A 27,370-nucleotide genomic window follows, 5' to 3' on the forward strand; every position below is an offset into this window, starting at 1 on the left:
AAATAGGCTGCAACTCAGAATGCAGTTCTGGAAAAATAAGACATCTGTTTCATGTTTACTTGAAGTGAAAAATCCACCCTAAAATAAAACCAACAAGCAAAATCCATACAAATTTTACTTAATGGTCCTAAAACTTAGGTGGTAGCAAAGCATAAAGAATCTCACCTATCCAGAAGCTCCTGTGTGGGCTTAGCCCAAGCACATTAGTGTCTGGTGTTAGAAGCTGATACAACAGAAAATAATCATCTTGGGTAGAGACTGGTGTTGCAGGAGTATTATTTTCTGCTGTATCAGCTTCAATAGCACATCAGTAGTAACTATTCCCTCTCTGCTGTTGGGTAAATGTCAAACAAGGAAGAAATATTTCTCTGGTGTGGAAATCTCAGTTTCATTCCATACTTTTCAAACTTCACATACCAGATATTTTTCAAAACTAAATAATGTAACATTTTGGGTCAGCGGGAGGAAAAAAAAGAGTAAAGTGAAGTCAGGAAGAGGAAGAAAAACCTTCTGAAATCACGAAAAAGAACTAGGGAGTCATAATTGTCATAAAATAGGATATAAAGGAAATATTTCTGAAAACAGTCATGAGATAATAGTCTTTATTATCTCATCAGGTATTAAAGTTACTTGTGAAAAAGTTTCTCCTCTGATATCTCAACTAAACTGTCATTGAATCAGTTCAATAAAATAAACAAATAGGCAAACAATTTTTAGAGAGAAAGATGCAGAAGTAGAGATAAGCAGGAGGAGAGATAAACTGAGTGTTAAAATTTAATAGATTTTTCTGGTCTAAATACTTTCTGTGCAACTTTCCCCATAGTAAAATAAACATGAACTTGTCTATGAAGGGAAAAAATATCAAACTGAAAACTCACGACAGAAAAAACATACTCAGGTAAAGCGATCAGGTACAGAAACACAATTATTTTGAAACAATACTTGAAGAAGTTTTAGTATCCACACTTCATGTTTTATAGTATATGGCTTATATTTCATCCTACACAGTGAACAGAAACTGGTATTTTTTTGTGCTACAGGACACTGCATGATCCCACCAGGGCATCATAAGGCACACACCATATTCAGGTTTTCCCCTGATAAAATGCCACTGCTACTCAGACTGGGGTGACTTGGCCGGTATGGGAGTCTTCCAGATTATGTGGAAGGATTTTGTGTCACTCTCAACCAGTGAAATGGTGTCACATTGAAAAAGCTACGGCTGTTGTTAACCATTCTCCTGTGAATGAGAATGAAATCAGTGATGAAGATAAACCCATCTCTTTTAACACTCATTCTACACACGTGCTTAAACCAGCTAACTCTATGGCCAGAGACTGGAAATGTTAAGCGGTCTGCAGAATCCTTCATTATCAACATTTTAATAGTTGAAATTTCTGTATAAGGATTGTAGCTTAAATATATTATCTGACACTAAGATTGAAGGTAGTTAAAAATTAGGACTCCAGTGTTAGAAGTTTTTAAGTGGATCTCACCAGTTTTGATACAAAGCAGGATGTTTTTCTCATAAATGCTTGCAGATGCATATAACTGTCTGAAAAGTCATTGAAAATGTAAGCAATGACTTCTGCAAGATTTTCCAACTCCGCCTTTTAGAACAGCATACCAAATTTTCCATAGTCACAGTAAGTTATTCCCATCACTGAGGCAAATAACTGGAGATCAAGTGTTAGATGTGTCAGCTTCCATCGGATGCCACTTTAAATGAAATGAGCGGTGCACATTAATAATCAGCTTTGAAGGCTAATACCATAATTCTAACCCTCCTTGCTGTTTGTGACACTGGAATCCCTTGAAAAATGTCATAAGGAAACTGAGTTTCCTAACAGATTATCCAACACAGTAGTTCAACACTGTAATTTATTTTATGAGCAATTTCAGTGGTTAGGGCTGAAATTACTCAAAAATCCATATGGAGGGCTGGGAGTGTTAGTACAAACTTCTACATGTAATTTGGGAAAAGCAAAGGAGTTCTGGGCTTGATTTATGTTACCTATAACTCAGGAAACATAATATACTTTCAACTACTATGAAAAAAATTTTTTGATTAAAAAGAAATAGAACATATTTCTGAGGGTATCAAGCATTTTGCCATTAACTTGATATAAATTGATAATTTTAGACAATGTAGAATAATGTAGGCTAAAAATAATAATGAAAGAAAAGGTCAATCAGAGCCATGAAAATTTAAAGACTGCATTTAACTTTTGTTTCAGAAAATTGCTTTCTCTAATGCCAAGTGCTGCTTTGCTCTGGTTCAGCATTTATGCATGTGGTTAATTTAAAACATATGCTTCTTCCATTCCTGTTCAGAAAAGTACTTAAGCCTATTCTCAACATTAATACAATGTCTTAAAAACACAGAGGCTTTGGTTGGTTTTACTATGATATTATTTTTATGAGAAACAATAACTTTATTTTCTGTAAGGGATTTTTTTCCCCACTTTCAGTTATTATTATTTGTGTGGTAACTAAGAGTAAAATATGTCATACTGGCTTTTTTTTTTTTTTTAAATAGAAATTGAAGCAATTTCAGATCCTTTAATTACATACATGTATGCATATGATAGAACAATATAACCAAGCTTTGCTCTCCATGACATCTGTGCCTTTTTTGGGCTGCTTTGTTTTCAGTGTTTTTTGTTTTGGCTTTTAAGAAGTCCTGTGACTTTTTGTGAATACAGCTTTTAACACTGGTTTTATTACTTACTGTCATTGTAACTCACTAGATAAAATTAATTCTTAACATTAATCATCTCCTGGTTTTCAACCTTAGAATAGAGAATGATGTTAAATGCAGAAGTTGTTGCCTTTCATTTACTATGGGTCATATATTTGACAAAGAGAACTTTGAATAAGAAAGTTCATCTGTAAAGTGCATTGAATGAGAAAGTTTAATATAGAGATGCATTTCTTGTGCAAAACTATGAGAAATGCTCTTTTGAAAACAATAAAACCATGTAGTGCTAGTCTTATACATACAATTTCTGTTCAAGTAATTCTGAAAGCATAAGAAGGGGACTGTAAATGTCAGAGATGCATGTTATTTGATCTTAGTGCCCTGTTTGTGAGGAACATTGTTGGGAAAGGATGGTAAATACTGGGATGCACTGACTGCACAGGGAAAGGACATCCCAGTGGAATGTTTGACTGAATAACCTGGTAAAGTGGGCTTTCAACAAGGGTCATGAGAGTTGAAACCAAGAGCAAGAGGGAGATGTGCAAATGCAGAAGGTATGGGAGGGAGAGAGCTGCCAAGGGGATGTTCACATCCCTGCTCTCAAGACAGAATGTTGAGAAGATTTCCTTAAACCTCTGTACAAAAACTGTGAGGTTAATTTATGCTTGCAGGGTTGCATCTTCTCAAACAGCACTTCCATTCCTGTCCATTACAGTTTTGTCTTTGCTCTGTATAAGAATTATACTGAGACTCTTATCTCAAAATCGGGGATGTTGTTCTTGGATTCAGCGGTTCCATCTACTCTCTCTTTTTTTCTAATTCTATCTTAAAACCAAAGTAACAAAACAATAAAATAACATGGGGGGGAAACTGTGATTTAAAAGCTTCACCAATTTAGGTACACAGTGAGACAGAGCTGCAACTTTATTGATGGAAATGCCACAGAAATGTATGCAACATGAAACTGTCAAGACAGTAATAGATCTTATTCTGTAGAAAATAAAATTCAAAAATAATTAACATAGCAAGTGTGCTATCAAAGAAAAAACTTGCTGCCAAACACAAATTTGATCTCCAAACACTTGTAATAACACTAATAAGTTTATATTGCAGCTTTCTCGCCTGTGCAATTCAACATAATACAGGCATGCAGATGTATGGGAGAGTAACACAGGAATGCTCCAACAGTGAAAAAAACCACTTTTATTTAATATCTTCTTCATAAATTCCTAGCAGTAATTTTCACAATTATCTAAGCAATGACATAAAAAATTGCTCTTGTTAGAGGATTACTAATTTTTAAAATTATATCTTCCGTGTTCACTCAACTTCACTTTCCAAGAAAAATGACAATACAATATTAGGAATGGAGTCCTCAAAGAACTGGCAGAAATAGTCAGGTATCTGCTATTTGACATAGTTAGGATTATTTGGGAGGTAGTATTTCTTCTGAGGATCTGTTTTCAATCCTCTTTACTATCCAGTGACATACTGAAAAGATCAGTCGTCCTGTGGGATGAGAGTGCATAAAATATTACAGACATTAAATCCTCCCTAAAAATTCAGATGTATTTTTCAGGTCTATGCATTTTATTTCACAGTTAGATGATTAAGACACATTGGGTTCAAATCTGAAAACCTGTTTAAAATATGAAGCTATGTCAAACTGCTGTCTGAGTTTGCAAAAGGATTAGTAAGTTGTGACTTGCATCAAAATATCCGGCCTAAAGTGACAGAAATAACATATATCCCTGATTTAATGCCTGTGAAATACTCTGGCTGTACGAAATAAAACAAAACAAAACCAAACAAAAAAACCTACAACCAAAAAAGCACCACCCTGGATACAGAAATCACAGACATTTATCCTTAGCAGTTCAGAATGTTTATATAACTGATAGAGTTGGTCAAAATTTTAGTAGTTGTACCTTTGCATGACCTTAAATTAGTCACATAAACTCATTAGGGGCCTATGGCATAGAAGAGGATCATCAGAAAAATAGTCATTATATTGCACTACTGTGGGAGTAAGTATATATGAAAATTACAGGGGCCATATACGGAATTTCTAGAATTAATATGCTTGAATAGCTGTATATGGGGTGAAAGACGGTATTAAATTCCCAAAATGAAAGGAATTCTGTGGGGAAGTGTGCAGGCTTTACATGGGACCTTGCTAGCCAAGACTTTCCATTTTCCTTGATTTTGACCAGCTAAACTTGTGTTGAGATTGTGAGGATCACATTAGAACAAATAACACAACAAAAACTCCTCCCATCTAGTTATTGCTATCATAACAACTACAGATAAAGGTTGGGAAAAAAAAGTTAAAAAGAAAGAATAGAGCTCTATGCTTTGCTCTTAACAATCTGGGCTTTGGTGACGGATGGAGCAGCAGGGTCTTGGGCACAGCCAGGCCAACATCTACATTCAACTGAGAATGGGTTTGAGAAAAAAGCAGATACTCTGGGAAATTCTGTCTGTCTCCATAGTGTGGAGCCTTGGATAACTGAGTCCTTTTGCAGAGCTTCAACGGGGCATGCCACAGTTTGCCATTGTGGAAGAAAGGGCAGAAGAATTGATCCTCTGCCTCTTGATGACACTTGAATTGCAATACCTGCAGTAATTGCAAGTAATTCTTTGTAGTTCATTTTTTAAATTTAGAATAATCTTTCTGAAAAGATCTCGGCCAAATAAAAATAAATAGAATTCATAAATTATAGAAAAATCAGAGAATATTGCATGGATTTTATAAACCTGCAAAAAATTAACTGAACCTTGTCATTGTTCATGGACTTCACTCAGAAAAATACATTGTCTCATATCTAAAAGTGGCAGATCTAAAAATCATTCTGATGAGCATGGGAATATTTTACCTACCCCCATCAAATTACCACACAGGTGGAGTATTTCTTTCTTTATCTTTTGGATAATAGTATTATTCCTCTGTATTAATTCATTCTGTCTTGACCATCTGTCTTTAATCTTGCAACAGTCAGGTTAATATGATGGAAAATTCATGTCATATGGTTGATCAGTTCACATTCTTTATTAATTTCCAAATTGAACTTAAAATTCTAATATGGCCATATTTAGATAATATTCCAAAGTAATGAATGTCATTTGCCTGATTTTATGGGTCAAACAACCCTGTTGCCTGCTAAAATGTGTAGGATTGACTAAGAACAACTGATACAGAATACTTGACTTCTCCATGGCACCAGACTTAGTACATAGCTATGATGTCCTAAGCTATGATGACACACTGTGCAACACAGAATTATTAAGAAATGCAAACTGCTGAGGTATATCAAACTATAGTTGTTGTTAGATATGCAACAATAAATCTTCCTTTATTGAAGGTTGCCCTAAGTTTTGTTTTTGATAGAAGATGATTTTTTTAATTTAGCAGTAATTTAACTGGTCATGGGATTTCTTTCCTAGTAAAGTTTTTAAAAAAGTTTAAAAAAAAAGGCTGGAGATGCATAATTAATAAAGAGAAAAGGTTAATGAGACCTCTGGGTGTGCTCAGGTTATTATATGCTCTCAATACCAAGTTAAAGGTCAGAAGCTAACCAAGTAGATTTCAATATACCTGTATCCGAAGTGGTGTCTCTTGGAATAGAGAACACAATTTATATCTGAAGTACATCAAAATGCCCTAGAAGGTGGAGGTTCAGATGCTTGTTCAGACTACTTTCATGTGTTAGACTGAGATGCCTCATTTAGGATCTTGGGCATCTTAAGTGCCTTTTTACAGCTGACAGAGACAGAAATCTCTGGAAATCTCGTCATTGACCTTGACATGAGACTGCTAATCAGGTGCCACGACTAAGTGTGTAAACTTTGTGCTTGAGACAAGAATTCTGAGTCAAAGGCAAAATGCTAAAACTAGATTTCTCACTGTGATGCTTTGCCAAGAACTCAGCACTTGTCTATGAAAAGAGGAATCTCAAACAGAGGTAAGGAAGTGACCTTGCCTATATACACACCATTGAATTGCATGTCTGGTTCTAGTGTCTGCACTTCCAGAACATGTGAAAATAGTGCAGAGAGGTCACAGGAAGGATAAAAATGTGATTGAGGAATCCTTGTGATAGGAGGGTTAAGGAGCTATATTTATTTAGCTTATCAAAAAAAGTGAAGAGGTGGCTTGATCTTTGTGCATGGGTACTTACACGTCGAAACGATGTGGAAAAGATAATGGGAGACTTTTCAACTTTGCTATCAAAGGCATATCAAGGTTAAATGGCAGGAATTTGAAATCAGATAAATTTAACCTCGAGTGAGTGGTCATTTCCTAACATTTAAAGTAATTAAATATTAGGACAGTTTACCAGATTGGGGAGTTCCCATTATCTGGAGTCTCTGAAATGACAATGCATATTTTCCTGGACATGTTTGAATGTCTAGGAGAAATTATTCATGTAGCATGTGAATGACTATTTCACTACTAAGTGAAATAGTCCCTTCTGACCTTTGTTCTATTTATGCAGTACCCATTATCCCTTTCCTAGCAAACCAGGGAAAGAACAGAATTACCCTTTCTTCAAAATCCTTACTGAGGTTCACATATACAGATGTTCATTAAGGTAATTATTATAACTAAATTTCATTAACTTTAAATTTTCACACAGCCATATATGCATTTGTTTGGAAGAAACAGTTTTCACCCTGTGTCACCAGGATTTTTTTTTTTTTTTTCCTGGAAGGATTGGATCTTGGCCAGTTGTGAAGGCTGGGTTGTTATATGAGATGTGAAGAAAACATTCTGCAACTGTTGCTTGGCTAGTATTTTCTCATTTTCACAGGGGAATATAGATAAGCCATTGGTTCACTAAGAAATACTTCAGGTTATGACTGAAACTTCAGCTTTTGTTTTTTTACCTTTTGCAACATGGCATCTTTGTTGTATCCTGTGGGACTGGGGTAATCTTTACCCAAACAATTTCCTGACTACTGTTTAGGTATCATTTTAATCTCACTTGAAATGTACACATTTGTAACTTCCAATATCTAAAATGCTTTAAACTAACAGAAATCTGGGGTGTTTGGATGTTTTGGTGCTGCAATTTGAGACTCTGTGATGTGGGTATTCAGACAAGATGATGCCATGAACCCCTTTCGTAAAAAATTCTGACATAGTTTTGCTTACTTGGCAGCATTTCATATATATGAACACGTGATATTAGTTTAAACATCCCCCAGTTTAATGATTTGTTTCACATGAACTACAGATGCAGAGGACTGTAATAAATCAGCCAATTCATATTATTCAGGACTGCAAATTCAGTGAGTTGAAAAACCTGTTAATATTTCGTGGATGGCATTCTAACTGGTGGCTTTTTATCCATGCGGAGGGACAGTGGAGGGGGGCTGGACTAGATGACCTTTAAAGGTCCCTTCTGACCTAATACATTCTATGATTCTATGACACTGTGAGCAAATATTTTCAGATTAGAGAATTTGTCACACATTCAATCTAATAAAGGACTGAGCAACACCCACTTCTGTTTTGTCAGTGAAACCAGATGTTCCTCCTTCGTAATCTACTGCAAACTGAGAGATGAGATGAGGTAATAGGAAAAAGCACAGAGAGGGAGTAACTGGGCAGATCATAATTTGTTGTGATATGAAAAGCATCTCAAAATAATATAAATAAGTCTATAATTTTGTTTCTCAATAAAGCTGAAAGAATGATGGCATTATGAAATGCTGGTCAAGAGCAGAAGAATTATGTCCTGTAAAATTAAACTGAGATGTAATTGAAATATTCTCTCTTGACTTTTATGTCAATTCACTTCAGTTCATTAAAGCAAGAGCTCATGTTGCCTACATTTCTTTGTGGTAGATAGGCACAATTATTGCACAGTTGAACCTTATCCTGTTTTGCTTTGAATCATAGAATATGTAGAAAAAGAAGTCCCCCTCCCCATATCCAAAGAAATACTGAGGGCAACATAGGGGAGAAGGAAGAAATTCCATTTGACCAAATTGTCCTCCAGTCAGTCAAATACACCCACTGTTCCAATGAAGGCAATTCCTTTCCAAAAGGCCTTAAAGACTTGGAATTCAAAGCTGTTTTCCCCTGATAAACAGAACCTCATGTGGGTAATTGAAGAGCAAATAGCATAATAAGGACTACTTCAGATCAAGAATACCTAGAGGAGACTCCCAGAAACAACCAGGAAAGGGTGACTTAGTCCATTGGCCCCTTGAGTTGGGAAATATAACTGTAGGCAGTTTACTGTGATAAGCTAGGCATTTAAAATGGTATTCTGCCAGCTTAATGTGCATATTCAAAATTTTCAGCATGTTCAAGAATAAAAATTCTTAATGCACAGTTCTTTCCCACAACTTTCATTCCCTCCACAGGTTTGGTCCTGTAAAGTTGCCTTTCCCCTCCAGGAATCAGCTCTATCTTATCCCCATATAGTTTGCAAAAAGTTAGGATATTATATCTGCACATTTTTTTCTTTTGGAATTTCCACTCACTTTGCAGGTCATATGGAGGAAGAGTGGTTTCTTTATCGTATGTGGTGGAGCTACCACCTGGATTTGTTAAAAGTACTTCGTAAGTTAGCTAAAAAGGCAGTTTGGATCACCGGAAGGCCTTGGCGGCACTCTTAAAACCTGTTTGCTTTGCTGAACAGATAACTCATTGAGAAAAAATCATTGCCCGACTTCAGATAGCTCATCCAATTTGTCAAAAATTCAAAATTCCCCTAGGATATTTTGAGCTATATACAACTGTGGAGTACTGTTTTACTTGCAGCTAGATGTGGAGAAACATAGGCCCTTCTTCCAGTACTCATCTTCTACTACCAAAACTAAGAAGTTTAAAAACAATGTAAAAGGGATAGACTGGATGCAGATCCTGTAGATCTTTCCTCCCCATTACTGGCATGGAAGACAACATATGTCTGTTTGGTGAGGATGGAAGTGTAGTAAATTTTTTTCTGCACTTTTCTTCATCTTTTATATTTGGTTTAAAGACTTATTTCAGATTTTTTCTCACAGACCATGTGGAAAGGATACATATTAAATTGACCAAAGGAAATTTGGGATGAAGAGTTTCTAACTCTTGTTTTCTTCAGAAAAAAATTGTTGATTTTTCTGGATGATAGACAAATAGAGACTGGAGGGACCCAGCCTTTTCTGTCCTGCATGGATTTTTGACATTTGGAAGCATGGTATGACATCAGTGATAATGAACTCACTGGCTGGGAGTTAACTTGCTTACAGTTTTCTGGATGAGATTTCTTAGTATGTTCTTTTGCAAACACCAACAGTTGTTCTGTCTGCAAAGTCAGCAATCCTGTTTTTGCCAAGTTATATTTTATTTCTAAATGGTAGAAAAACATCAGGTAAATTGCTGAAATTTGAAAATCTGGAAAAGAAACATTCATCATAGTCAAGGTAACTGAAAAGAGAGACAAAGATAAAAAACTGCATGGTGCTGTCAGAGACTGTAATTGTATATTTTTAGAAATGTATTAGCTGGCTACAGCTTTATTACAGTGAACAGCCTGGAATTCCAAAGCTGTACCACTTAAACAAATATTCCAATAGAATAACTACAGTAAATCATTACATATTTCATCTTTCTAATGGATAAATAATATATTGTAGAATTTATAAACAGTTTTATTTTAAAAAATATTTGGTTAGCCTCTGGTGGTACAACACAAGTTAGAGGAAGAATTCAATAAATCAAATGTTTATTATATGTTGGTTTATATGATCAAAATATGAAAAAAATTATATTTAAATTAAGACAAAAAATGTTGTATCACTGAATTTCTGTAAAACCTTGAAAAGCATGAAAGAATCATGTAAACATATATAGTGTATAATAGTAAAATTTAATCATGAAAAATTTCAATTACTACATACTAAATTAGGTTAATATTTTTTGGAGACACTGGTTAGGGGAATGGACCTTTCTACTGTGTTTTTTGAGAAACCCAGAGGTATTGATTGTAAGTTCTAAGATTGAATCATCTGCCAGTGAGGCAATCAGATTCCGACTCTTTTTTGAGATAAAAATTCTTTTGCTCTTTGTTTACAAGAGCTCAGTGTTTTCTTGCCAAATGGCTTTTCAGAAATGGATGACTTCATGTAACCTTTTGCTGCAAACCAAGAGTGAAATATTGCTTTGTGTGATTCCTGAGCACCAAGAACAAGAGCCTCAAATGGATATTTTGTTCCAAGAGATTGTTTCTGTTCAGCCAGCTCAGTAAACTGTTAAAATAAAAGGTTATAGAAGATACAGTCTTGCTATTCTATCATGTTCTTCAACAGCTGTATCGCTAATTTGTATTTATATAAAGCTTGTTATTTAAGAACTCTGCAGTCTTTACTCAGTGGGTCACATCTTCCCTTTCCTCTTAGCTCAAGAAGCACTATTGAAATGTATGATTAAGAACCCTGACCACAGAACAAGTATTTACTCTGTACTGATACTGCTGATTCATAGTTCTGTATGGAAGGGTAAATCGAGCTCCACAGGCTGCCTTAGCTAGGTACCTAATATATAGAAGCCTACTGTAAGGACTCCCTTTTTACCTTCCACTTTTATACCTCAACATGACTGCAAAGTGTAATTGTTCAAATGTATATAAACCACAAATACAGTACATCTTGTGCCACTTAAAGAGACTGTTCAGAAGCAACCTAGTTTGCAGATCAAAGTTAGATTTTATTTCTATTGAAGTTCAATATATTTCATAAAATTGTCAGCAATATCTAAAAAGCCATGCATTTTAACCAGCTGCATATTATGAACTGCATTCGACCACATATTAAAAACCAGCAGTTAAAAGTCTGAATTTTCCTAGCTTTTTAATTAAGGTGTTTGGATCCAGTTAATTAAATTTTCACATTTTTTAATTTTTCACACTCCTTTCTATGACAGTCAAATGCTGAGAAAGAAGCCAGAGAGTTGAGATGGAAGAAATAGGGGACAGTAATCAGAAGTCATTGGGTAGGGATATTCTGGACAAACAGGTAAACAGAGACTGAACTGCAATTTTCTGAGGAAGGATCTTTGCTTCTTGCAGCAACATGATATCCTTATCAGTCAAAGAAAGTAAGATTGGAAAGTTCCCACTTCATCACATATCACAGGTTATTTCTAGCCTACCATACAAATAGCACGTGTCTTTTTTAATCCTAATGGTCAGCTTTTCAGATAAGGGAAACTAATATAGCTACATATTACACAAACAAAACCATTGTAGTTTTCCCATGACTTCAGTGTGGGTAAAATTTTAGAACTTCTGTTTGACAACAGAGAACAAACAAAAAGACAGGAAGGAAGGACAGTGATACACAAAAGGAGGATCACAGGCCACGCATTCTTATATACAAGTCTTATTTCTCATTTTTTGTTTATTTGGCTTCTATTTTTATTAGCCTGATGCTTATGCTTTCCTAAATAGTATTCCTAAATATACAGACATTGCTTCCTTCAAAATGTACCAGGAAGCTTGACAGGAGGTTCATGAGAGGAGCAAAGGCAAAATGGAGTTTCCTCAGTTTTGAAATTGTATATTATTTCGTTCCTTCCTCAATTTTAGAAGATGTGTTTCTGCAATTCAAATAATTTCAAATGTAATTGCTATTATAGGTAGCTATTTGCCAGTTTGGTTTGTCAAAGGGATGTATCTTTACTTAGGAAGTATTATTTTTTAAAAAACTCACTGAAGGCAGTACCTTCCGCAATTAATATTTACTCAAACCAAGTGCTTATTATAAATCAGATCCAGCCCCCTGTCCTCTGTTTTTCTGTTGTTCTGACCAACAGACCAGAACAATACTGTAGGTATAGGACAAGTCTGAATCGTAGCTTCTTTAACTTACTAGGTACAGAGCTGTCACTTAAATGTGGAGTACAATTAAAGTGGTGTAACAGACAGAACAAAAAGAGTTTGGTTTGAAGAGCTAAAGCTCAAATTTCTTAGAAATTCTAAGAAAAATTAGGGGAAATGTTATTTATAAACTGGTAACTTGAGTAATTCTGATGTGGAATAACTGAGAAAGAATGTAATTCAAACATAATTCAAAACTGAATTTTAATTTTCTAGGATCTAGGAGAATTTATTTCAGCATTATAATATGAAACACAATGCTGTTGTGGGTTTTTTTTAATATGTACATGAACACACATCATATACATGAACATCAACTGACTATTTGTAATATAACGTAAATGTAATGTAATGTAAAGTTTTTAGCAAATGTTCTGAAATATCTGGAAGTGGAAAAAAAAGCACTATGTGTATGATGAATGTTGCTTTCCCATTTTCCCAAAATTTCAGCAATTTACTCAAAGTTTTTCTACCATATAGAAATAAAATATAAATTGGCAATCGATATCAAGTTCATCATAATCAAGATAGCTGAAGAGAGAGACAAAGATAAAACACTGCATGGTGCTGTCAGAGACTGTAATTGTATATTTTTAGAAAGTTAGTATCTGGCTACAATTTTATTCTAATAGAATAACTACAGTAAACCATTACATATTTAATCTTTCTAATGGATACATAATGTATTGAAGATTTCCTTTTTCTCATGGTCATCAGTAAAGTTATTCTTTATGGTTCTTCACCCTATTATTTTATAAATAATATCCACAAAATTGAAGAACTCCCTTGGATGGTGCTTTAGTATCAGCTCCATGACCAGTGGTCAGCTTTACCAGGAGACATTACTAAATACAAACCAACTAAATCCATTGCCCATCATCACTTTGTGACATTTGCCAATAAAACCCAATCTTACTTTTGGCCTAAAGATGATCTCCATACTAACTCACAAAGTGTGTGACCAAGAATCCCTGCTCAGATTTCTAAAGCTGTTATCACATGGGCCTCTCTATCACAAGATATTCCATCTCCCATCAAACTAGTATGTATTTTGTTATATGGTATATTCCATTTTTTAAAAAGCAACAAACAAATCTGGTGAAAAAACCCTAAATATTTTTTTAAGACTTGCTGTGTCAGCTAATCTAGAGATAAAAATCTAAGATGAAAGTTACTTTGCATTACTCTCCAAAATGTAATTTCAATCATCATTAGTGAGTTCCTCTAGTAAGAAACTGAATTTTAAACCAGCATTGCATCAGATCAGGGAAAATTTCTCTTGTACTGTTTGTGTGAGAACTCTAAGCACTTGAATTCAAATATTTATTTTTAACCATAGAGAATTTGCTGCAATCCAGAACAAAAGAGTCAGTACTGTAAACCAAATTTCTTACCTCTGATGGATGTCCAGCTCTAATAAAAGTACAAAGTGGATCAAAAGCTCCTGTTCCACAAGCCAGAAGATGTGTTCTGTTGTATCGATGAAGGACACGAATGTAATTTGCACATTCATCCTATTTTACATCAAAAATAAACACAGAAAAATATTGGCATTTTTTAAAAGTTGGGTTTATTTAATTTTAAATACCTTACGTGCTCTTAGGTGATACTCTGCATATCAAAACATTCTGTTCTTTTAACTGTAACCTTCGTTCTCTCACCATGCTAGTACCACAAAAATTAATGTACCACCAAAAATTAATGTACCACCAAATTAATGGATGGAGACTTTTGACACAAAAAAGCAGGTTTAGCACACTGATTTATCACAATTTATTTTGAGTGCTTAACCAGTTAGGAGTTACTAGTTATGGAACACACTTCTGTGTTTGTTTAATCTCAGAAATACTGCACAAATCTAAATATTTGTTTTACTAAGTATTATTAGATGCTCTAGACTTTAGACTAAGGGCATGAGATGTGAATAATAAGCAAATACACCGTCACAATTTATTTCTTGTGTAACTAATTGCTAGTCAATATTTTTTTGTATTATATAGCCTCATGCTTTAGCTCTTTCCACTGTTCTAACACTTATTTAAAGAAGAAATCATTAATTTCCCCAGGGCAATACTCTGGGATTCATTAGTGTATTTGCAGCTTCGTGAATATTACAATTAAAAATTTTTCAAACACAGCTTTGAGCTATGGAGTTATTTTTCTTCCTGAGCTACACTAGAAATGGAGACAGGGAGATAAAAGTATCCACTGATTTTGGTAGTCCTGGGACTTGGCTTTACAGAGTATTTAACATTTTGCAATGATTTCTGTGTTTGGAGCAAAATTTGTGTTCATTCCATTCATTGCTCCACACTTCTGTGACTCAGATCCTGGGTTTTAAGACAATAATACCAAGTTTAAAGGAGCCAATTATAATGGGACTAATCTTAGGTAACTTTAGCTGTTCTAGAGCTTAGACATCTAACATATGCTATTCTCCTAGGCTTTTTCAGTAACCAAAAAAGAAGGCCAGATGTCTCCAAAAGGCAATTAATTCTATCCTGAAATTAATGAGTTGAGGATTTTTTTTTTTAATTTTTTTGAAAATTTGCTATCCTTTACATGACTACGCTAGTTTTCAGATTGCAACATCTAGATGATAAAAATCCTGGATATTACTGACCATCTGCAATTATTTATGTCACAGAAGATGGTCCACAGCTGTGCCATGGGCAGAATTTGGCCCTTACAAATCCACACTGAGTTCAAAACTAAGAAACCATCTTTATTCTTCAGACTCTTAGTGTCATTCACTGTAAGTCTTCCAATTGCCGCAATAAATAAGTATATTAAAGAAAAATGCTCCTTTGCTAGATGACTTTCTTTAATTTTTCACCTTGACAATAGCATCATGGCAATGGAAAGAAGAAGGTAACCTACACAGATAGGTAAACTGTTGTACAATTAAATATTATGCATGCGAAAGGGACAAATGAACCTTGCAGTATCTTACTTTGGGGTTTTCTTAATTCTTAACTAATTTATTTCTTTTTTCCAATTGGTTTCATACCTGGAGAAAAGTTTTAGATCCACTGAAAAAAACCCACCGAGAAATCTGTGCTTTACTGGGCACCAATGCTATCCCTCATTCTCCCTCCCCTCATGTATGACCTTACTGACTTAGCCCTTCTTTTCTCTCTCAGTGGTCATCTGATCTTTATGGTTTCCTTTTTTTTTTATCCACATACACCTGATGCTCTTGATTTTTGTCTCAAAAGCACTTTGTAGAAAAAGAGATCCTAGGATTTTTTTAAGTGGATAAAATTTGTGCATTTTTTCCTCCTGTGCACCTTCACAGAAATGCCTGAAATTTTCTGCAGAAAAAGCAGGATGAGGCAGATACTGAATAAAGAAAAATGTTGTTGTGAATGGCTAGGCTTTATCATTTATAAACAAATGAAAAAAATACCTATTCTGGGAGGTGTCAGGCAGCTAGGCATTGCTGCTGACCCCACTAATAATATCCTGTACATGTAACAAGGAATAAATGAATCAGCCAAGGAACATTAAAAGAAGTTTTCTTCCTACTATATTTATTAATTAAGTGTTGTGGTTGTATTTGGGAGGCTCTGCAGACCTATTAATAGATATGTGGAACTTTACTCATGTGAAACTTCTCAGTGTGAAGGAGTTAACCATCACTACAGAATTTGATTTCCACATTTAAACCATTTCCAGTTCTGATAAAACATTTGAAAGGATCTAAAGCTTTCTCCCACCACAGGCAAACAGGTGAGAGCAGAATGATTTTTCTCTGAGATTTGTCTGGATCAGGAAAGTGTGGCTTGAGCTTAACATGATGGGCATAGTGTTAAGACAAGGCTTTTCTAACTGTCCTGTTAAGTCTGTTACGAGCTCTATGAAACTGTGTTTATGACTACAATACTTGCAGTTTTACTTCTATAAGATGAATCAGTAACTTTTAAAAGTTGTAAGAGCTTGTAAAAGTGGCCTGTTCTGTGATGTAGAAAGACGTAGCGGAAAACATGAGGTACCTTGACACTGAGATACTTAGTAAAACATTCTCAATTCTACTAAATGTTAGTTATGCACAGAGTAACAGAACTTTTGCTAAGGAAAATAAAGAAAGAAACATCTTGGAAATGAGCAAAAAGCTTGGAAAGAGTACTGATGAGCACTTTTTTTCTGAGACTTTACAGTGTGAACAAAATTCAGAAATGGTAAAGAGTTGATTTTAAGAGATTATGCAACTATGTTTATGGCTACAAAAACTGAAGGAGAAAAGAGAGTAATAGGAAACTTTAAAATTCTAATTTAGATTTCTTTCAGGTTTAGCAGTTTATCTTACTGAATACTAAGCATGCTAATGGCATGCTAATGTAAGTGAACAAGGTTTCCCTATAGTAAATCATAGCCATTCTCATAGTCCTACACATAATTAGGTCTGTGTGAGGATCAGTATCGTGTGGTATTAAAATATTTACACCTTCCACAATTTTAACAAATACTACAGCTCTGGAGTCTTATGACTACTTACAATTATGTATTTTTCTTTTAAAAAATAGACATGCCTAACTTTCATAATACAGAGGGATGCTGCAAACACTTGAAGTTCTTTAAATGATCACATTCATTTCAATGCAGATTTGAAGAATAATAATAATAGGTGAGATTGTTAAAAATTTTGAATTTCAGGGAATCTCGTAGGTCGGAGTGAGATATTTTTATATTACATTGCAACAACAGTACTTATTTCTCTATTTATTTAACCTAGCAAATATTGTCAATTCACCAGAAAATAAATCCCATCCCGTACTGGTAAAGGAAAGACAGAGCTTTAACTGTAAGGAGAGCCTGGGCTGAGGGTTAGTATTAAATAAAGCTCAAAGAATTCAGGTTTTTTATTTATTTCATATGACCACAAAGTTTGGCTAATGTGTAAAATGTAGAAAAAAGTCCATAGCATTTTGTGCAGTGAGTCCTTGAGAATTTTGTTTAAGGCAATTAAAAAAATTATCAGTTCTAGGCCAAGTGGTTGTAAGGAGTAAAGTATCATGTAGCATTTTACTGTTATTTTTATTTTCCAATCATGTTCACTGATTCCCTCAATGTGGACAGTTCTCATGCTTGTACTTCAACAGAAATCTTTAAAGCTTCCTAATCTTCACTGAGAATACATTGTGGTTATCACCAAGGGTGCCTGCTTGCTGTGGTTTTGGGGAAACAGTGTGTGCACCCTGCTGTGCTCTATGTTCCTGTCACTGTTGCTGTAAAACTATCATCATTTTTAAATTGTTTGGTACAGTGTGAGCTCTCTCAGCTGTGGGATTTTTTAGGTGTTGTACTTTTTGTGTGTTTATGAGGTGCAGATAATGAGCCTGGTGCACTGCAAAATTAAGGAGAGCTCCCATTGAGGAGAATTTTCATCCTGTGGTGCCAGGGATATCAGCTGCTGTTGTCACTCAGCTTTTAGGTCTTTCCCTGGGAAATTATTACAGTCATAGCATTAGATCATAACAGAAGAACAGTTCTGAGACTCATTAAAGCAGAGTATTTTTATTAATATACCTAAAAGCATACAGGACACAACCATTCAGAGTATATTTTATAATTACTAATAAGTTAACTGCTTGTAAAAAAGTATTTAAAGTATATTAAACAATGTAAATTATGAAGATAAATTAGAATGCTAGTGTTAGAATGGAGAAGGTATCCTATGCATATGAAAAGAAAAGGAAATAGAAATGGGAAAGAAGAATTATTAAGGTATCTTATTTGATATTACCAGAAAAAGAATTAGGAGAAAGTTCAAATGATCAAAGGTGTTAATTGCCTGTTTATGAACTGCTTTGAAGAGCAATTAAACTAGTAATTTAATGTGTTTGCAGTAGTTACACATTTTTAAGATGCAGCACTTAGAATTATATCTGTACTTTGATCTCTCTGAAGTTTAGGGATGCCTGAATTCTTTTTTTGGACCAGCCACTAATATAATTAAAATATATTTGATTTTTAATTATTAATACTTACAGCATCTCTTCCTTTAATTATGCATTCTTCAGTTTGCAAAGGTGTACTAGGCCAATGGATCTGAGGAAAAAAAATAAACAAACACAGAAAATCATTCAGTTGGCAGTCTGATCATGTCAGTCCAGGTTTTACTTTTCTTGTCTCACAGAACAGAGTTATAGAATCATAGAACAGGGTTGCAACAGCCCTTGGAAGATCATTGCGTCCAACCTTTCATGGGGAAGGAAGCCTAAATGAGATCATCTAACATCTCATCCTATCACATCTTTAAAATCTCCAGGGATGAAGACTCCACCATGTCCCTGGGAAGGCTGTTTCAGTGACTGATTGTTCTCATTGTAAAAAAATTCTTTCTTATCTCCTGATGCAACTTGCACCTGTTGCCCCTTGCCTTAACCATGTGAAGAGAGAGCCTCTGTCCTCTTATAACTGCCCTTCCAGTACCCAAATATTCTGATGATTTCCCCCAGAGCCTTCTCCAGTTAGAAAAGACCTAACTCCTTCAGTCTTTCTTTGCAGGTCATGTTCCACATCCCTGTGTCCCTGGTCTATACTGGGCTTTTTGGTTATAGTGTCCCAGGTACATGGGGTATATTAATTTGTCTTTATATACACACACACATGTATATTTAAATTTGACACATCATTATACATATACTTTCAAAAGTTTAATCAAATTTCTGTTGCCATTTGAACAGTTTTAAGTAAAATATTCTAGTTTATTTTTTTGAATGTATAAAAGTTAACAAGATAAGAAATATTTTGACACATAATGTTTGCTTAGCTGAACAAACTTAATACTAGTCAACAGAACTTAAATTCCATATATGGAACATGTTAGCATAAATTCAGTAGAAACATTTCTGCTAAAATGTCAGTGACTTTACTAATAGTACAGAATATTAATTTTGAACTAATGTTTTCCTTATTTAAGTGACCCTCAAACCATGAAAATGGTTTACAGTGAACTTAAACCATTTCAGCAATTAGCCCTATGGGAGCAGAATCAGCTTTGCACAGTCAGTTCCTAGAAAATCAGCCAATTACACATGCAAGATTTTTTTCAGCTTCCTAGTATATAAAACTTATGCTTCCAGATGAAGGACTTCTTTGGATAAAAACAATGTTAAACAACGACTGAGCAAACTGGAATGATGACTTCATTTCTTAGAATTTTTGAATGTGAAAACAAAAACATGCTCAGTTCAGTGATATCAGTCTTGGCTGAAACCAAATAAGTATTAAAAAATGGACGTCATCATTAAGACCTTTTTTTCAATAATCCAGTGACAAATTATTATTCTATGTAAAAACATTTTAAAATAAAGTTCTTTACTAGGCTTTTTTTCTTCCTGTGTTTTGGGTTTTTTTGTTTTGGTTTGGTTGGCTGGGCTTTTTTGTTTGTTTTTTTCTTTGTAATTGAATTAGCTTTGTCTTTTGAAATAATTCTAGCTCTAAGAAAAGTATATTGCAATAACAGTGGAGATAAATTAGAAATCCTAGCACCTAGTGCTGAAAAGCAAGAGGCCAGGTAGCTATTTGTTAGTCTTGTCAACTTGAACAATCTGTCCGTGTCTAGGTCTCAGAACCCAAATCAGACCACCTATGGTCACATACTATCTAAACCCTGCAAGAAACCTAAAAGTAATCAGAACATTTGTTTTCAGTCAAGTGGTCTTCTAAGTCATCTATGTATGATTAGAAGTAACTCTCACTGCTCAAGAACTGCAGAGGCAATACCTTGGCCTTGACCCAAAAGCCTAGAAGTTCAGAGCTGTGAAATATCACATCTCCTGACCCTAGAAGTTTGAAGTTACAGCTTCTACTTCCCAAAGAAATTTTCAAACTAACAGGCTAAAACAGGGGCATTAGCTCATATCAGGTGCTGCTGGCTGTTAGGAACAGAAAAACCACGGAGGGAGTAAAACACCTGACTCTGTAATCTCGTCTTGAGTACAGTGTGTAGGTGATTATTTCTGTATTCGGATACTTAATCCCAGTGCTGTTGAAAATATTTTTTATGTACATTTTCCACTTAAGAAATACCGAATTAAATGCATACACAGAATTATGAGAAAAAAGCCGAAGAGGTAACACTATACCCCTGCTTTCTCTGGAATGTTGAAAACCAGCTGCAGTATAAGCAAAAACTTGGTCCTCAGCAGAGAATTGTAGAATGAATCATAGAGTTATAGAACGGTTTGGGTTGGAAGGATCTTTAGAGATCATCTAGTCCAGCCCTTGCCATAGGCAAGGACCAGGTTTCTCCAAGCCCCAGCCTGGCCTTGAACATTTCCAATGACAGAACATGCCTTGTCTGGGCAACCTGTTCCAGTGTCTCACCATCATCCTCATAACAGGAAAAATAATTCTTCTTTATGTCCAATGTAAATATTCTCTCTTATAGTTTGAAAATGTTGTCTCTTCTCCTGTTGCTACAGGCCCTATTAAAAGTCTTTGGCTTTCTTTACATACTGGAAGTCTACCCTAAAGTCTCCCTGGAGCCTTCTCTTCTCCAAGTTAGACAACCTTAACTCTTCCTGTCTTTCTTCAAAGGAGAGGTGTTTCAACTCTATGAACATTTTTTTTGAGCCTCCTCTGGACAAAATACAACAGGTTCATGAATTTCTTGTACCATTCTCCTCTCTTCGCCTTGCAGCGTGGGCAACTTTCAAAAGATTCTCATAGGAGCCACCCCTGTGGACCTTCCCCTACTACCAAAGCCCACAAATACAAACCCAACCCTGGCTGATGTGTAAGAGGAGCAGCCCTCTGTCCCTCTATCTACCACTGCTGCCAGGTGTCTGTTTTCCAAAGTGATTCCAGCAGAAACCCTTGTCCAAACCAAGACCTGTCCTGTGTTGGTTCAGCCATATACGTATTCCCTATTGGGATACTCCCAATGTCTTATCTTAGCAGAAGATTCCTGACAGAAGGAGTAAGAGAGGCAGATATTTCTGTACCTCTTCTGCATCATGTGCAGACATGTAGGAATCTGGCTCAGATGCTTGTAGCAAACTACCTACATCTAAGGCAAGTCTGTTAGGAGCTTGAATTAGATGGGTCTGAATTATGACTTTTTGATACATATGAGTGTGAAGATTTTCTATCCATAAATTAGTTTTTAAGACATAACTCTTATGAGGTTTATGAATCTTAACATAAATGAGCATTAAGATTTTAATCTCTTCAAGATCATTTGAGACTTGAGACTAAAAAAACCCCTGTATGTCAGATTTTGCTATCATGCCACATTTTAAAATTCAGTTTTACATGTATCCCAGGTGTAAGCACAGTAGTCAAAAATACAGATAGTAAAATTTTTTTTTCTGCAAAATATAAAAATATAATATTTTATTATTTTAAATCTTGAGATCACCATGGGATTCTAAAGCAATTAAGCTTGTTTTGTTATCATTTGCAAAGAAATCTACAGTAAGTGGCTCAAGGTAGTAATACTTTGCCAATGTGTACCTAATCATATTTGTTTAATTATTTCTATTTTACTTAACAATGTAACATAGGCTGTGTTTGCACTGCATGCAGATCCAGATATTAATCAACTGCAATGGTAGCCTTTAACCTGCCACATACCATTTTTCTTAATGTTTATGCTTTATAGTTAGGACAACTACCATTGATTCTTTAACTTTGGATTGATTCTTTGCCAGGACTACAATCTTTTGGCAAGCTGTAGATAACTATCTTTGGGAAATATTTCTGTATATCTAGACTGGAATAACATCACATCAGTGTGCATTTCACTGCTATGCATGCTTGACTCGGCAGAATTATTGGCTTGGATTTTTTTTTTTTTAAATGTTCACTCCTGGAGGAGCTGTGAAGAAAATTTTTAAATTGCTTGTTTAGTGAAATTTTGTGATCTTGCACCATAATATTATCATCTTTGAGATGTGGATGATGTAATTTTATCTATATTTAAAAGATAGGAAAAATTTACTTTTACATATACTCCTCATGGGAAAAAATGGAATTCTAAGGCAGTACGGACAACAACTACTGAGCAAATTCAGACGGGGAGGGACTTTAACTGGAGCTGGAATACTAATTGGTGTCTCTGAACAATTTCCCTATTCAGTCACTAGCCTCAAAAAACCAGGATGGCATGTTTAATAAAAACTAATTTTAATAAATTATATGAGCTTTGTAACACTTCAGACTACTTTGTGAGCTAGTGTGAACACTACTGAATGACAGAGAAATTAAACAATTCAACTAAAAGATCCCTGGTTAAAGTCAATAAAGAGTGTTTAATTAGCACAACTTGCATACAGCTGAATCTCAGATTCTGTTAAAATGCCTGGTTGTTATAGGATATTACATATATACATTAACAAATACATAACCACTTTCCATCTTGGGAGGTAATTCCAATATATAATCAAACTCACTGCTCAATGGTGTCCTTTTTGCTTCAGTTTTAATTAATGTACGTCCTGATATGGTGTTCAAAGGGGATACAAGCAAGCCCTGCTCTTGCAGACTTGTGTTCAGCAAGCTCTGGCAATAAAGATAACTTCAATAGAGGCAAGATTTATTATGAGAACTGTCTAGTTTAGTACAACAGAGACATTAATCCTAATCTGGAGCTATCTCATACTAGATCAGAAACAGCACATTGAAATCTGCCTACACAAGCTTGTAAAGAGTTTGTGGACAAATAGGAAGGGCAGTTTATTTTCACACCAAGAAATGAAAAGTAGAAACAAAGGTCATCCTTGTCTATGAGCTGTTAAATCAGTGGTGATGAACTACTGGCACTGGTCCAACCTTCCTGTCAACAAAGATCTGCTCTGACACCAATTACAATGAACCCAAACGCTTTTAAAAATAAACTTGGAACCAGATATCAAAGAAAGTTCTTTATCAGTGTGTTAGAACATTACAAGCCTTAAAGACTTAGAATCAAATCCTAAATATGTGCAAAATTTGATTCCAAGGGCGGTGCCAAAATGAATAAGAATTTAGGGAAAGCAAAGGTCACAATGGAGGGTACCTCCAAAGCTTTGGCTTTACACAGGTTACAAGTACTTCTATGGCTTTAATTCTCTGTCAATACTGATAACCAAATTTTATATTCTCCCTCATCTTGCTACAGTTAGGGTTAGGCCATTCTTCATATAGAAACCAAATGGTAACATACATTAAAACCTTGTTCAAAAAGGTGGGACTGTCTTTGCCCAAAATGACACAGAAGACCTATTGCCACAGTTGATATCTCAACCCAAATTCTGGATTTCCTAGACAATACAGGAATGGCATTAGTAGTTTTCTTTCCTGAAATATTTTTCCTGTTTTGAACGTATCTTTTCTTTACTGGATATGAAAACTAGTGAGGATAATATATATCCTTAACATAATATTGGTACATATATACACAAAGAGTGGAGAGCTTACATGACAAAGCTGTAAGATACTCTTCAGAGTTCTGCTTTGTATTTGAAAGCTAAAGAGAAATGAACCCTAAGGTAAAATGTAGTCTACTAAATGCAGATTTATAGAGTGCATACCTCATTTGCATCACAAGTTGAGTTTTTGGGAATGCTGGATTACTTTGGCAGTCAGTAGGTCCCAATGCAAAAGCATTTTATGTTCATTCAACATTTTGTTATTTTTCTTTCAAGATCTTCTAATATGCTTGCTAGAAATGAATTACTGGGTCATTTAACAAGAGAAGGGATAGATCTCTGGTTGGCTTTTACTGTGGTTTTTACAGGCACATTCATATGCCAAGTTGTGGAAAAAATGGCTGGCAATTAATTATAACACATAAAATGTTTTCTAGAACACAGAAGATGAAAAAGATCTATGCAAATTTGCCTCAGTGATACCAACTTCATGAAACATCTGCAGCTGGTGACTCCTCCCGGTTACCAAAAACAGAATAAAACACAGGAACTTGCCTCCACTCATATTTTTTCTGGGTTGAATGGTGTTTTGGATTAATTAAGCTAAAATCTTCAGTCTGAAAGAAAAGGTCAAAGGCTGAACAACACTAAGTTAAAAGCAGATTAATGAAGAACTCTGGTAATAATGAATCAACTGGTCTGGTCTCAGCTCCAGGAATCCTCCCCAGTGTTATCTCATGTAACAGAAATGTCTCATTCAACACTTTTTCTGAAAGAGCTGAGGAACAATCATGTTTTCTCTAGTTATCACCGAATGAGATTTGCCCTCAGTGAAGACTGGGAGAAAAGGATCATGATATTTGTATTCAAAGGAGCTAAGTCCCAGAGAGGTCATGTTTCTAAACATGCTAGGTCGAGCTCCATTTATTTCAGTTTCTCATCTTCTGCACATCATAAAAGCAGGCAAGGAGGAAAAAAGAGCTTCCATTAATTTGTCATACTCTGCATACAGGTCTCAAGACAGAAACTATGATTTCAGAGTAAATGGCTGATCTTCCACCTGACAAAAATCCCAAAAAAACCCCAAAAAAACAACCATCAAGAAGAAAAGCAACAAACTTCAAGTATGTGTCCAGATGGGACAGTGGTAGTTGGACAGAAGCGCAAAGTGCTCTATCCTGTCATCTTCTTCACACAGATTTACTGCCAAATAGGGAAAAAGAGAAGAGTAAAAAAGCTTATTTTATAGAAACAACTCCTTCCTAAATATTTTCATATCCCTGAGGTCTAGTATCTTGTCACAGGATATTAATAATTTTTATCAAATGGAAAAGGAGTTAACTTATATCTGACTGTGGAGGAGCAAAGCTCAGCATGTAACATTATTCTCTGAGGAGTTAAGAAATTATGTTTTTTTATATGGAGATAAATTATCAAACGGCCTTCCTGAGAATATTCATTTCCCCATATCTAGAATTGCCTTTCCCAAACTGTTTATAAAAAGGATAAAGTATATTGTATCTGCTCACAGTAGAGGAACATAATAATTACATTTGGAGATAAGCAAAGCTGCTTACAGTACAGTTGTCCAGAGTGTTGGCATGGGAATAGTGATATTCAATTACAACAAGGGGGCAGGAGAAAAAGTAATTTGCAACATCAGTGGTCAGTGCTGTAAGCAGATCAACAAAAGTAATATTTCTCAGGGGGGATTATTTATTTTGTATAATTAATTAATTTGAGAATGTATGAAAATGTACAAAGCTACCTTGAAGAAATTTTAAAAAGTAGATTAAATATATTTGACATTTCAAGACACCATACACCCACACTAAAGATGGTTGAAGCAGGAGCAATATTCCTACCAGCTTCCTTTATCCCTGCACACTTCCAGTCCTAGCTGCTGAAGGGAGAAAGGAAGCCAAGGCTCTCATCAGCTCAGACTCCTGCCTCTCCACTTCAATTGCCAGCTTGCCCATCAGTTGTGGTTTCTATGATTACCAAGCTCTCTGGCAGGATTGTGAATTAACCCAACTTCCTCCCATAGACCACCAAGGAGACTTCAAATTTTACTTTCAGTCACTATTTAATAGCATCTCTGGTTCAGTTTCAAAATCTGGGTTCTAAAGAAGGCTAAAAATTAGCTGCATGGCCTATACAGCTACTGAATACCTCTTATAATTTCTGTGCTAAATTTGTAGTGGTTTGGGTTTTGTTTTTTTTTTTTTTTTTGCTTTCTACGTTGCTGTGCAAAGCCCCCCACAAATGTCAGAAAGAAATTATTCCTCAGAAATCAAGTATGTACTTAGTGTGAGATGCTCTAAATGCCTATAAACATGCTGGAAAACATGGAAGTCCCCCAGATCTCTTTGCCTAAAATTACCCTTCTGGTTTATTACCGAGGAAAAATGGTAATTAGTATATTTTTCTTGGAACATAAACATGACCTTAGAGTTTACGCACAAACCATCTACAAAAACTCCATTATCTCATTTCCAGTCATGCAAACTGTGACATTTTGTGCTACACATTATGACATTAGTGACCAATGTATTTATAGCTTTTTACTCCACCTCTCGGTAGTTGTCGCTGACTCGATCCAAGCTGAGGGAATACAAGAGGTCTCTTCCTCCCACAAACAGTCGCTCTTGATACTCATCCAGCAGCATTATATGAAGACCAAGATATCCAAATGGGCTATGAAAGACTGACGTCCTGTTTAAATCCCAGAGCTCTGAAATACAAGCAGAGTGTGCCTGATAAATACCAAACAGCTTAGCTTTCAGGGCTTCATTTTCATATCCTCCTAGGGAACTAGACAAGAAGTTGCGGAACATTAAAACGGTAATGGCATAATTTTTGAGTAAGAAAGAGACACAAAACACCTGGGAACAATTTTAAAAAATGAATCAGCTCTCCAGAAGATTTGTATGTGAATTTTTACATCATAATCTTTGTACTCAATACATCATGAGATGGGGATGGGGAAAAATAGGTTTCCTTCTTAATATTTCCTGAAAAGGAAAAACCACCGCTTAGGATATGAACTGCAAATAGGAAAAAATTTAAAAATCAATGGAAAATGAAAAAAAAATACCAGAAATTGTCTAGTTTTTTTTATGAGACACATCAAATGGCAAGTTTTTACTGTACATATACCATTGTTTTGCTGTTTGGGGGGGATGTGGCTACTTGGTTTAAGCCCAGCACACCCATCACTGAAAATGTTGCCTCAAAAGTCAGTGAGAACAGTACAAAATGTGTAAAATACATAATCATAGTTTTCCAAGTGATTACTGTTTTTTTTCAAGAAATACACTGACCAGATAAGGGAACCTGAGGCTCAGCTGCCCATAATCCAGGCTAAAGGCACTTGCACAGAGAAAAGGAAATTCAGCCCGGGCAGTGTTGCACAAACTTGGAATAAAGCCTCAGGA

General features: G+C 35.2%; 1 protein-coding gene across 1 annotated transcript in view; it reads right to left on the minus strand.

Moving 5' to 3' along the window:
• Positions 1 to 27,370, minus strand: part of SEMA3E (semaphorin 3E) — a 135,840-nt gene that overhangs the window by 39,587 nt on the left and 68,883 nt on the right. Inside the window, exons 2-4 of the mRNA XM_071734052.1 lie at positions 26,507 to 26,667; positions 18,565 to 18,624; positions 13,968 to 14,087 (exon numbers count right to left, since the gene is read on the minus strand). Of these exons, the coding sequence (XP_071590153.1) occupies positions 13,968 to 14,087; positions 18,565 to 18,624; positions 26,507 to 26,667 (341 nt within the window). The remainder of the gene's footprint in view (positions 1 to 13,967; positions 14,088 to 18,564; positions 18,625 to 26,506; positions 26,668 to 27,370) is intronic.

Source organism: Heliangelus exortis, chromosome 1, assembly GCF_036169615.1.
Source record: "Heliangelus exortis chromosome 1, bHelExo1.hap1, whole genome shotgun sequence".
Taxonomy (NCBI): domain Eukaryota; kingdom Metazoa; phylum Chordata; class Aves; order Apodiformes; family Trochilidae; genus Heliangelus; species Heliangelus exortis.